Source organism: Podarcis pityusensis, assembly GCF_964106645.2.
Source record: "Podarcis pityusensis genome assembly, chromosome: 7".
NCBI classification, from domain to species: Eukaryota; Metazoa; Chordata; class Lepidosauria; order Squamata; family Lacertidae; genus Podarcis; species Podarcis pityusensis.
In genome coordinates this window covers 906,161-918,542 of record NC_138031.1, presented here as the reverse complement: position 1 = coordinate 918,542, position 12,382 = coordinate 906,161, and the positions used below count along the sequence as shown (strand labels likewise).

The 12,382-nt window shown below is 58.6% G+C and overlaps 2 protein-coding genes across 10 annotated transcripts in view; one reads left to right on the top strand and one right to left on the bottom strand.

Moving 5' to 3' along the window:
- Window positions 1-10,413, top strand: part of BOP1 (BOP1 ribosomal biogenesis factor) — a 63,504-nt gene extending 53,091 nt beyond the window's left edge. For both annotated transcript variants that reach the window (XM_081012615.1, XM_081012616.1), the window contains 13 exons: window positions 3,453-3,607; window positions 3,825-3,942; window positions 4,037-4,138; window positions 5,540-5,752; window positions 5,936-6,097; window positions 6,630-6,710; window positions 6,936-7,005; window positions 7,121-7,253; window positions 8,292-8,472; window positions 8,691-8,979; window positions 9,238-9,322; window positions 9,922-10,029; window positions 10,144-10,413. In XM_081012615.1, coding sequence (XP_080868741.1) covers window positions 3,453-3,607; window positions 3,825-3,942; window positions 4,037-4,138; window positions 5,540-5,752; window positions 5,936-6,097; window positions 6,630-6,710; window positions 6,936-7,005; window positions 7,121-7,253; window positions 8,292-8,472; window positions 8,691-8,979; window positions 9,238-9,322; window positions 9,922-10,029; window positions 10,144-10,297 — 1,851 coding nt within the window. In that variant the 3' untranslated portion in view covers window positions 10,298-10,413. The remainder of the gene's footprint in view (window positions 1-3,452; window positions 3,608-3,824; window positions 3,943-4,036; window positions 4,139-5,539; window positions 5,753-5,935; window positions 6,098-6,629; window positions 6,711-6,935; window positions 7,006-7,120; window positions 7,254-8,291; window positions 8,473-8,690; window positions 8,980-9,237; window positions 9,323-9,921; window positions 10,030-10,143) is intronic.
- A 394-nt stretch (window positions 10,414-10,807) lies between these two features.
- The window catches only part of MROH1 (maestro heat like repeat family member 1), a 59,712-nt gene continuing 58,137 nt past the window's right edge, over window positions 10,808-12,382 (bottom strand). For all 8 annotated transcript variants that reach the window (XM_081012470.1, XM_081012477.1, XM_081012476.1 and 5 more), the window contains one exon: window positions 10,808-11,475. In XM_081012470.1, the coding sequence (XP_080868596.1) occupies window positions 11,390-11,475 (86 nt within the window). In that variant the 3' untranslated portion in view covers window positions 10,808-11,389. The remainder of the gene's footprint in view (window positions 11,476-12,382) is intronic.

The window sequence follows — 12,382 nt, the reverse complement described above, 5'->3', positions numbered from 1 at the left end:
GCCTAGTGACCAGGTTGCCCTCCTTGCCATCCATTCACTTCCCACTTCCTTCCTAAGAAGGTGAAGAAACGCTAGGTCTCCATAAAGGAGGGGAGAGATCTGGGCAGCCCGGTGTGTGGAGGGGGGCACCCCTTCCTCTTCCCTCTCCACCCCCCTGCTCCGCATCCCTCCACTCTCCTGCCTTTCCCCCTGCCCCTCTCTTCTCCCCCCTTCCCCCTTCCTCCACGTGGACCAGCTATTTTCAAGAAAGTGCTACTGGGAAAAGAATCCTTTCCCTTGCCAGGAATGCACACCGAGGAATGCCTGGGCTGTTCCAAGAGCAACTTCCAGACGTGTGGCTGAGTGACGGCAGCTCCTTGTGGAGTGGGGGGAGGACTATGGGGGGGGGTAGAGGGCTGCAGCCTCCTTTGTGAGTAAGCGCTCAGGCTGATGTGTTAACTACACGGGAGGCAGAGGGAGGGGATGGATGGATGACTACTGGCTGCTTCCACAGAGGAGGGAAAAAACTCCCCTGGAGCAGCTCTTGGCTGCTGCCCTCTGCCTTGGCAGGCGCTTGAAATCCAAGCAAGGAAGGGGGTGTTGATTGTCTTGCCCTGACCTTTGTGGTGGCAACAGCAGCAGATTCACCAGGCACCCCCAGCCCCTCTCAGCCCTCTCCTGGCAGGCCAGCTTGACCTCTTCCCCAGTTCAAAAGAAAAGGCTCGAAATTCTGCTCCAAGAGGATTCTGCCCAACCCGCCATTGTGTTTCTGAGGACTTTGCAAGAGAAGCTTGAAGCCCATCAGACACACGGCACTTGGCAAAGCCACGGGGGACCGAAGCAAGTGGGAGCTGAGACCTGAGGTTGACACCAGAGCAGGATGCTGCTCTGGCCAGTTATTTCCCTCTTGGTGTGGGTGCTTGGAACCTTGGGGGGGGGGCTTTCCAGTGATTCCATGCCAAAGGCAACTGGTAGGCAGAAAATATGTACCTGGCAGCCTGCTAGCCAAGAAGGAATGCAGGGGGTGGCATCAGGACGGATGAACTGTTTGTTCCTTGCAAGGCCTGCTGTAATCCAGGAGTGCGGCTGGGATCACCAGCCAGTGTTGTGGCTAAGACCCCAGACACCCCAGACACTTCTCCCTGGCGCAGTGCGCAGAGGGGCTCTGCAGTGCTCTTTGCACGTGCAGCCTGGTCATGCCGGGGGAATGCCTTGGAAGGGAGTCAGTTGGACGTCCTTGGAGCTGGCATCCTCCTCCTCCTCCTCCTCCCCAGGCCCAGCCAAACCTTCCCGGCTGGAAAATTCCTGGCAGGACCCTAGAAAGGGAGACCAGGGGTGCTGAGTGGATAGAGCAGGGGAGCCTCTCTCTCTCTGTCTTCCGGGGACCTTAACCACCCACTTCCACCACCGTCACCCCAGCCACTTGTTGCTTCCTGTGTGTGCGCTTATGGGAACCAGATGGTGCAGCCTCTGAGTATGCAAGGGCAGAGGTCACATTCACACCTCCCTCCCAGACAGCCTTTAATTGGGAGGAGGGGTCCCCCTTCTCTCGTGCACTTTGCCCTTGAGCAAGAGGGAGAGGGGGTGGTGTGTGTGTGTGTGTGTGTGTGAGAGAGAGAGAGAGAGAGAGAGAGAGAGAGAGAGAGAGCGCGCAATGGCTGTAAGAAGTCAAACAAGGAGATCTATCTATCTGTATATCTCCACCCCCCGCCCCCCGGGAAGGGGTTTCTGTCTGGTTTTCTTCACTCTCCCCCATCACCACATGTGCCACCCCCGTTTCCCGCAGAAGAGGATGGGTTGGGGGGTGCTCCCCGGGGTGCCCTCCAGTCTCACACCCAAAGGCAAAGGAGCTGCTTCTCCTGCCTCCTCTGCTCCCTCTTTCCAGAGCATGCCAAAAGTGGTAAATTCAGTTGCGTCTGCAGTGGCCTTTTGGGTTCCACTTTGATGGAGCTGAGGAGCCCATGAACGAAGGGCTTGACATCTCCCACCTCTGGGGGGAAAGAGCTTTAGATATCCGCAAGCTCCTGTGCCTTAAACCAAACCTTGGGCACATTGCATTCTGGGACACATGGTCTGCCTTGACGTGCTTCTCCAGATGTGTTTCCAGTGGTGTCCTTGGGCAAGTCAAGATGCTACACACTCACAGTGGTGATGGTGGTTTTGCCACCTAAAGGTGGCAATCTAATCAGCATGTGGGGGGGGGGGAATGTAGACTGAGTTCTGCTTTCCCAGCCGGGGGCCAATCAAGCGAAGATGGAATCACAGCAGATGCGGAGCTGGCCGAGCCCAGAGCTGGGGGCTGCCAGCCCTGCGAGTGCTGGAAAGTGTGAGGCTCCCTCCTCTGCGCACGGCTGCTGACCACCCCCACCCCCTCTTTACTTTAACAAGTTTCTGAAGGACGCCCATAAATCCCCAGCTCTGCCTTTAATGAGCCGCTTGCCGCACTCGGTGGTGGCGCCCGGCCGTGGTTCCAATCATGGAGCCATTAGAGGCAGCAGCTGAGTGTAACCCACCCAGCCCTTTTTCGGGATTTGCCAGATGCCGGCCTTGATGGGCCTCCCGCCTCCCCACACACACCCCGGCAGAGGAACCGAGGGGTGGCCATGCTGGTAAGAGAGGCACAGGAGGAGGAGGAGGAGAAGGAGGAAGAAGAGGAGGCTTTGCCCCCTGGCGGGAGCCCTGAAACCATAGGCTGCCCTTCCTGCTGGCCTTGTTCCACTTGCCCCGGCTGGCTTGGAGGCTGCCTTGTGCCAGGGCAGCCCACTTAGGCCCATGCTGTCTTTTCAAACAGGCAGCCTCTTCAGCTGCAAAGAGGTCTTTCCCAGCCCTGCTCCTTGGTCCTGTTCGCTGGAGAGAGAGGGGCTATCCAGGGATTGCATCTGGGACCTTCTGCGTACAAAGCAGGGCCTCCTCCCTGCATGCCGTCAGGAGGGAGGAGGGAAGCTGGTTGCATCTGGTGTTATTTTCATGGTCCCCTGGGAACGTCTTCAGAAGCATCCCTCCGAGTCCATGGTACAGGCCAGGCCAACCCATTGCTCTGCCCCACCTTCACCTGTGGTGGCTGAAGCTCCTCATTACTCTGACACACCTGGCTCCCTTATGAAGCCGTCCCTACCAGATGGTGCCAGCTGCAAGCCAGCAGGGTGGGTGAGGCTGCCTTCATTGGGTGGGTAGGGAGAGGCTGTCAGCAGGCATTGTGGTTCTCTCTCTGTGCCTCTGCATCCACCCTGCCTGGTTTGGGGGTGCAGTCAGGATTTGAGGCCAAGCCAGGGGTGGCGCTGAGCAGTCTTGGTTTCCCTTGGACATCCTGCAAGAGCCCATTCATGGGTGAGGGAGGGGAGCAGGTTTGGACCTGCCATTGTGGGATGTGTGTGCGAGAGAGATCCCTCCAGACCTTCCCCTGAACCTGAGCAGCTGCCTTCAGGCCTCCAGAGCTGGCTTTTGTCTTATCCCTCGCCCTCTTCCTCCTCCAGGACATCCGCAACACAGTGGGCAACATCCCCATGGAGTGGTACCAGGACTTCCCCCACATTGGCTATGACTTGGATGGGAAGAAGATCTACAGGCCCATCCGCACCAAGGATGAGCTGGACAAGTTTTTGGAGAAGATGGAGAGCCCTGACTACTGGTGAGGGGCTCTGAGCTGGCAGAGGATGGCAAGGGGAGGGGGTCAGACAGGGCTGAGACCGAGAAAGTGTGCCCAGCACAGGGCTAGCCTGAGACTCGGGTCCTGCCAACAACTCAGGCCCTTATAGTTCTGCCACCTGTGCCAACAAGGGCTGGTCGGCAGGGTGGGCAGCCTGTCTCTCCCCCCCCCTTCACCCTCCCCTTTCACCCCACCCCAGGCGGACGGTCCAGGACAAGATGACCGGAGTGGACATCAAGCTATCTGACGAGCAGGTGGATCTGGTGCACCGTCTCCAGAGGGGCCAGTTTGGGGATGTAAATTTCAACCCATACGAGGTAAGGAAAGGCCTGCCGCCCAATGGCAATGAGGCTCCTCCTCTTCCCCCGCCACTCTTCAGCTCTGCCCTCCTAAGCCCCGCCTCTCTTGCAGCCCGCCATCGACTTCTTCAGCAGCCAGGTGATGATCCATCCTGTGACGAACCGCCCAGCCGACAAGCGGAGCTTCATCCCCTCCCTCATTGAGAAGGAGAAGGTGAGCAGGAGAGGGAGGGGAGGGAGGGGTCTGGGCCAGGCGTCTCCCATCAAGCACAGGTTGTGCGGGGGACAGAAGATTCAGGCATTATGAGGCCTGGCTCTCCAGGCCAGGCTGGAGTCCTACCCAGATCTCACGAGGTGCTCTTATTAATCCCCATATGCTCCTCCCCAACTAGAGGGCCCCACCCTGGTGGAGAGAAGGACCCCTCCATCAGTATAGCCTGGAGGCAGGGTTCCTCTTCATCCTGGAGAAGAGTGACTAGTGGGGTGCCACAGGGTTCTGTCTTGGGCCCGGTCTTATTCAACATTTTTATCAACGACTTGGATGATGGACTCAAGGGCATCCTGATCAAATTTGCAGATGACACCAAATTGGGAGGGGTGGCTAACACCCCAGAGGACAGGATCACACTTCAAAACGACCTTGACAGATTAGAGAACTGGGCCAAAACAAACAAGATGAATTTTAACAGGGAGAAATGTAAAGTATTGCACTTGGGCAAAAAAAATGAGAGGCACAAATACAAGATGGGTGACACCTGGCTTGAGAGCAGTACATGTGAAAAGGATCTAGGAGTCTTGGTTGACCACAAACTTGACATGAGCCAACAGTGTGACGCGGCAGCTAAAAAAGCCAATGCAATTCTGGGCTGCATCAATAGGAGTATAGCATCTAGATCAAGGGAAGTAATAGTGCCACTGTATTCTGCTCTGGTCAGACCTCACCTGGAGTACTGTGTCCAGTTCTGGGCACCACAGTTCAAGAAGGACACTGACAAACTGGAACGTGTCCAGAGGAGGGCAACCAAAATGGTCAAAGGCCTGGAAACGATGCCTTATGAGGAACGGCTAAGAGAGCTGGGCATGTTTAGCCTGGAGAAGAGGAGGTTAAGGGGTGATATGATAGCCATGTTCAAATATATCAAAGGATGTCACATAGAGGAGGGAGAAAGGTTGTTTTCTGCTGCTCCAGAGAAGCGGACACGGAGCAATGGATCCAAACTACAAGAAAGAAGATTCCACCTAAACATTAGGAAGAACTTCCTGACAGTAAGAGCTGTTCGACAGTGGAATTTGCTGCCAAGGAGTGTGGTGGAGTCTCCTTCTTTGGAGGTCTTTAAGCAGAGGCTTGACAACCATATGTCAGGAGTGCTCTGGTGGTGTTTCCTGCTTGGCAGGGGGTTGGACTCGATGGCCCTTGGGGTCTCTTCCAACTCTATGATTCTATGATTCTATGATTCTAGCTCAGTCTCTGGCCAAGGGGAGCCTTGAGCACCATGAAGGCAGCCTCTTCCCAGGTTCTCCTTACACCCACAGGGAGGAACAGGCAGCTGTCTCTCCTGGCTCCAAAGGCCTTTGCCAGGAGCTGCTTCCTTACTGAGCAGGTCCCCATTTGCAGGTCTCCAAGTTGGTCCACGCCATCAAGATGGGCTGGATCAAGCCCCGGAAGCCCAAGGAGGACACGCCGGCTTTCTATGACCTTTGGGCTCAGGAAGATCCCAATTCCATCCTGGGCCGGCACAAGATGCATGTTCCTGCCCCCAAGCTCCCTCTGCCCGGCCATGAGGAATCGTACAACCCTCCGCCAGAGTACCTCCCTACTGAGGAAGAGGTGAGCCGGAAGGAGGTGGAGCAGGCTGGGGGTGGCGGGGGTGTGTTTGGATCAGGGAAAGAGAGTCTGTGGGCCCCACTCAGGTGGGGAGGCAGAACACACAGAGGGTCTCCTGGGGTCCCATCTCCAGCTGCTTTTCTACTTCCAGGTGACCTCGGTCTCTTTCTCTCCCTCTTCCTGCAGAAGCTGGCCTGGGAGCAGCAGGAGCCTTCGGAGCGCAAGCTGAACTTTGTTCCCCGCCGGCATGACTGTCTTCGCCGGGTGCCTGCCTACCCCCGCTTCATCCACGAGCGCTTTGAGCGCTGCCTGGACCTCTACCTCTGCCCACGCCAGAGGAAGATGCGGGTATGTAGAAGCCGCGAGTCTCTCCCAGGGTGGGGGTGGCCGGGAAGGCAGGTCGGCTGGGACCAAGGTCTGCCTGCCTCCCCCGGGTGGGACAGGATGATGAACAAATGAAGGAATATGCCACTCACCTTCCCAGATGGCTTCTAAGCGGCTTGCAAGTACAAAATCCACACCAAATTAAAATCCACAGTGGAACAGTTCCATCAAAACATTAAACACATCCATAAAATGTACACTAACACAAGGCAGTTAAGGGGCAGGACTGAAACAGAGTCGCCACCTGAGATGCTGGTGTGCAGGAGAGTGGCAGGGGTCTCGGCAGTCACAAAGCTGAGACTGCAAAGCTTGTTCCGGCTTCCAGAGGCAGACATCTCCCTGGAAGGAGGAGGTGGCAGAGATATGCCCCCCTGGGAGCCTGCGCAAAGGAGTCTGGCCTCTCCGCTTAAGGCAAGCTGCCTTCCTGGAGCAGAGGGCCCCGTGGAAGGCGGGAGCCCTTGGCATGCCATTTGCTCACAGCTTCCTTCTCTTCTAGGTCAACGTGGATCCTGAGGATTTGATCCCCAAACTGCCCAAGCCGCGGGATCTGCAGCCATTCCCCACCGTGCAGGCCTTGGTAAGGCTTCGGAGGGACCCCACCAAGGGGAGGCAGGGCCCCCCTCTGGCTTTTATGCTGTGGGTGGAAGCAGGGTATAGAAGTCAAGTCTGTAAATGAGGGAAGAGACAGCCAGGGGTCCAGTACTGCCCTGGTCAATGGAGTGGGCAGTGAGAGCGCCGTGTGAGGAGTCTCTGGCCCATCCTTCCAGCCTTGCCTGCTTCACTCCCCTCCTCCTCTCACCAGGTCTATCGTGGCCACACCAGCCTGGTGCGCTGCCTCAGCGTCTCCCCCAGTGGACAGTGGCTGGCCTCAGGTAAGCAGCAGCTGTGGACGGGCACCGGGAGCACAAGCCGCTTCTCGGTGGGGAGGGGAGCAGGGGCCACTTACCCCTGCCCACCCTCACCCTGGTTGTGCCTGGGGTTGTGCAGGTTCCGATGACGGGACGGTGAAGTTCTGGGAGGTCTGCACGGCCCGGTGTGTGAAGACCCTCCCAGTGGAAGGTGCAGTGAAGAGCTTGGCTTGGAACCCCAACCCCACCGTCTGCCTGGTGGGCATTGCCGTGTGAGTACCCTCTCCCTTCTGGGAGCAGCCAAGGCGGAGAATCCTTCAGGGCGGAGGAGGGAAGGCAGCAGGGTCTCTGAAGGATCTGCAGACAGGGCTCTTTTGGCTGGGTGAATGGCACAAAAGGGATCCTAAGGGAAAGGCCAGCTCCTGCTTGGTGTCCTTCGGGAAGCGGTCACAAACAAAACTGCCCATGTCACCCTGGCAGGGCCTTTACGCAAACCTTGTGGCAGTTCAGCTAGAGATGCTGAGCACGGTTCTGCCACCTCCTCAAAAGGAGGGGATGGTGCAGCTGGGAAGGGGGCTTGCCATGGGGAAGACACTGGGACCCTTCTGCATGGGGCCACTCTTAAGCAGTGGGGGAGGTGACAGCGTAGTTTGTGAACTCTTGAGAGAGGACAAATGCACAGACAGCCCCAGGATCCTCAAACTCTGGGCAGGGGGAGAGGGAGGTCGTCCCATGAAGCTGCTTGCCAGGAGACAGAGGAGCCCCTTCTTCAAACAGCATGCCCCCCCCCCCGCCTGGGGTCTGTTGCTGCTGCAAGATGCGCTGAGCACCCACTTAGGCAGCTCCAAAAGAGGGTTGTGAGGGTTCGTGCACAGAGGAAGGACAGTCTTGCGCAGGGTGGCTGGATGGGAGCTCCAGGGGCAGAGGCAGCCTGTGCCACCAAAAGGCTTGGACGGGTGGACAGCAGAAGAGGGCTACTCCCATCGTGTCCTGCTTGTGGGGAACCTGTGGCACATCTGGCCGGCCTCTGGTTCCTTCTGTTAAAATGTTTGCATGCCCCCTTTTGGCAGCTTTCAGTACAGCCAGTAAAACTGGGCCCAGAACGTGGGACTTGAGGAGCCCCTTCTGATCCCGCCCAGCCACACACAGTCCTTGTGCCACACGCCAGGTTTCATCTGGGGGCTTCTGCAGACCCACCTCAGGGGCAGCTCCAGGCCGCATTGGCTGGGACCGTTGCTTCTCCGCGCCCCTGGGACCCAGCAAGCACAATGTCCTCCTCCTCCTCACCTTTTCCATTCCCCTCCTTGCAGGGAGCAGTCGGTGCTCCTGGTGAACCCCAGCCTTGGGGACAAGCTGCTGTATGGGGCCACTGACCAGCTCCTGGATGCCTACGTGCCCCCCGAGGAGGAGCGGCCACAGCCTGTCACCTGGGAGGAGGCAACCGGAGAGGAGAGGAGCCGGGGCGTGCGCCTCATTGTCCGGCATGGGAAGGTACCCAAGGGGAGGAAGGGGGGCGTTGAAGCCCAGGGTGGGAGGAGGCTTTTGCTATGGGGGCTGGACTCTCCCTGCTCTGCTAAGCCCAAAGCAAGGAGGGGAGCCACTTCTCTGCTGATGAACCTTATTTATGTCCCATCTAAGAAACGGTGTGTGTGTGATGATGTTTGCCTGCACACACCCAGAGCCTTGTCTTGCCTCCCTCCCTCCTGCAGTCCCTGAAGCAGGTGACTTGGCACGCGAAAGGCGACTACTTTGCCACGGTGGTGCAGGACAACAGCCACCTGCAGGTGCTGATCCACCAGGCCAGCAAGCGCTGGAGCCAGGCGCCCTTCCGGCGCAGCAAGGGCCAAGTGCAGCGCGTCCTCTTCCACCCGCTGAGGCCCTTCTTCTTCGTGGCCACGCAGCGCTTCATCCGCGTCTACAACCTCCTCAAGCAGGAGCTCACCAAGAAGCTGCACGCCAACTGCCAGTGGGTCTCCAGTGTGGCCCTCCATCCGGCAGGTGAGCGGAGCCTGGGCAGCGGTAGCAGCGTCCACAGGAACACCCACTTGGCACACAGGGGGCAGCTGGACAGGGGTGGGCATGGTGGGCCCTCCGGGGGGGGGGGAGATGCCTGCCCGCTGCCCCAGAGGACTTGATGAGTTATGCCTCCCCTGGGTGCCGCCCTCGCCCACCGGGGCCAGACTGGAGCCGCAGCGCTCAGGCGTCCTTAGGGGGAGAGGCCCCTGCTGAACGCTCCCTGCTTCCTTCCCCCCTCAGGTGACAACCTGATCTGCGGCAGCTACGACAGCAAACTCGCCTGGTTTGATCTGGACCTGTCCACCAAGCCCTACCGGGTGCTGAGGTCAGTCAGCAGAGAAGCCAGGGATGGGTGCAGGGCCAAGGCGGGTCTGGGTGGAGGGCCTCTAGGCTCCCCTTTCCCACCCACCGCCCAAAGACCTGCTGCTGCTGCCCTCTTCCTGCCTGTGTGGCTGCAGAGGTGGGCAGGCAGGTCCAGCCCCCTCCTGTATCCACTCCAGCTGTTGCTTCCCCGTGGACGTTGGATGGATCTCAATTCACACCCCCATTCGCCAGCATAACCCCTCCCCATGCAGAGAAGTAAAGCAGGTTGCCCGCAAGGCGGTGGTGCCCTGCTGTCTTGGGAATGGCCCTGAAAGGGATCTTACAATGGCCGCCCATTTCTAGAGCACCCCTTGGGATAGTTGCTGGAGGGCGAGGCTGACCTCCCTTGGCCAGACTCCCTGCCTCTATCCCACTGTAGACTCACTCTTGTGGAGTTTTACTGCGTCTTCCTCTCACACACGCTTGCTGGCAGAAGGAGGGGTGAGAGGCAAAGAAACCCCCCATCCCTGTCCTTGCACGGAGGTTCTCCCACTGGGGCTTGCGAAGCAACAGAGGAGCACCGCCGTGGCTGGATGAGGCTGACCTTCTCTCTCCCGGCAGGCACCACAAGGCAGCGCTGAGGGCTGTGGCTTTCCATCCCCACTACCCGCTTTTTGCCTCTGGCTCAGACGACGGCAGCGTCATCGTTTGCCATGGCATGGTTTACAAGTGAGTAGGAGGGGGAGGGTGGGGGGTGGAAGGATTGTTGGAGGAAACGCTCCTGCATAAGAGCCAGTGTGTGAGAGGGAATCAAACTCCTCTCCCCCCCGCTCCCCAATGCAGTGACCTGCTTCAGAATCCGCTCATCGTTCCGGTGAAAGTGCTGAAGGGCCACGCGCTCACCCACGACCTGGGGGTCCTGGACGTCGTCTTCCACCCCAGCCAGCCCTGGGTCTTCTCTGCAGGCGCAGATGCCACCGTCCGGCTCTTCACGTAACCTCCCTCCCCGGGTGGGACTGCGCACCCTGACTCGCTTTCCCAGGGCAGCGGAAGTGCCCTGGGCAGAGACTGAAGCCTGAAACACTTGTTTTATGATTAAATGGTTTAGATACATGATCGTGGATGGGCTCCTTTGTCCGAGCTGACGGTGGCCTCAAGGAAGGTCTTCCTGCACTATTTTTATTAGTAATTAAATGTCTATACGTATTTACACCTTTATATTGGAATACAGCTGTGCATGGCCCTGAGGGTCATCTAGTCCAACCCGCTGCAATGCAGGAATCTGTTAAGCATCCCTGTCAGGAGGCCGCCCAACCTCTGCTTAAAGAGGCCCCCCACCTTCCAAGGGAGCCTGACCTACTTGTCAAACAGCTCTTACCCTCAGAAAGTTGGCACCTCCTTTTTGGTAACTTGAAGCCATGGGTTCGAGTCCTACCCTCCAGAGCAGGTCTGCAAAATCCTATGCAAAGTACTGGCCCCCAATAGCCAAGGAAGCCTTGACACAGCGTTTCTGAGAAGCAAATACTTTATTAAAAATAGGTTGTCTGGTTTTATGTACAAATTCTACTGAGGAACAATGGATGAACCTGTGGAAGCTCTTGGACGGGGCAGGAGAGTGCAGGAGGGGAGGGGTCTTGCCAGCTCCTCTGTGCACAGTGGGAGAAGTGCCCCCGCTTCTCCCCAAAGTCCCAGATCCGTGTTCAGAAGATAGTCCACACCTGATGGGGGGAGAGAGGGAGAAGCCCGTGGAGGTGGAAGAGGCAGCACTGGAAAGGGTTTTTCTGTGCTCTGGTGCCTGGACCAGCCGGCTCGTGCAGAGCAGCTCTGGCCTGTCCCTCGGGGGGGGGGGGGTGCGCTTGGGACACGTGACTGCAGGCTGTACAAGTGGGGGTCGTGGCACCGCCGGAAGAGTCCTGGGGTCGTGGGCCTCCCCTGCCCCAGGCGGACGGCGTTCAGTGAGTGCTGTGGAAGACGTGAGGTGCCTGGAAGAGGCCTCCTGCAGGCCAAGGCGGGTTTGAGGTGCAGCAGGGAGGAAGATCGTCCGGTGAAGACGTCCTGCCAGGGTCCCACACGGGATGCTTGGAGGCCCTCAAACAATCCTGACGAGGCGGCCCAGGGTCTCGGCCACCTTCACCCGCACGGCTGTCACGGGGTCCTTCAGCAGCACAGTCAGAGCTGGGGGGGAAGCAGAGCCCGTCAGCAAGAAGCCAAACAACTCCCTTCGCTGCGCAAGACGCAAGCTTGGGCCCAAGTGGCCCTTATTATCCTCGGCCCCCCGTGTGCCCCCCGACGGGGCCCTATCCTGCTTGGGAGCCAGAGCCCCACTCTGCGACCTGGAGGGCCAGACAGCACGCAGCCTGGCAAACCCCGCCAGAGCCTCTGAGGGGCGCTGGGCCGCTCCGCCTGCTGGCACAGACCCAACTGCGAAGGGGAGCACACGCCAAGAGTTCCTCTCGAGCAGCAGAGATACAATAATATTTTTCCAGTAGCATGTTTACACTGCAAATCCGAGACTCTGGCGTCCCTGCAGAGTGAACGAGGCGGCCTGATTTATGTGCAGAGCCGCTTCCCGTGGCTCAGCACTGGCCAGCTGCAGGAGCTCCCCCCCCCCCCCCGGGGGCCCTGGCAGGCAGAGCGCCTCCCGCTCAATACGGGAAGCTGCGGTGACCCCATCCGGAGCCTGGCCTCCCCGCTCCCCAATTGCATCCCCCACTCCGGCAAACAGACGGGCCTCTCTTCAGGACCACTCCAACAGCCAACGGAAAGATAGTTTTCCCTTTTTTAGTGGTTTTTAAGCTCTGCTGGAAAGCTCAGAGATTTTCCGAGTCTTACTCGAAGCGATGAGGTCACTGCTGACAAGGAAAAACAGCCCCGAAATCCAGGAAAGTTCGTTACTCAAACTGGCTTCCTCCGCTGCGCTTTGAATGGCAGGTCCCTGCTCAGGGAGGGACATGCGCTGGGCATGTCTGATCGCCCCACTTCACATCGCTGGGCCTCCAGCCCCAGCACGCCTGAGGGCAGCCAGAGGTGCAGGTGACCCCCATCTCCCCAGGTCCCACCCAAAGGACAGGCAGCCCTCGCC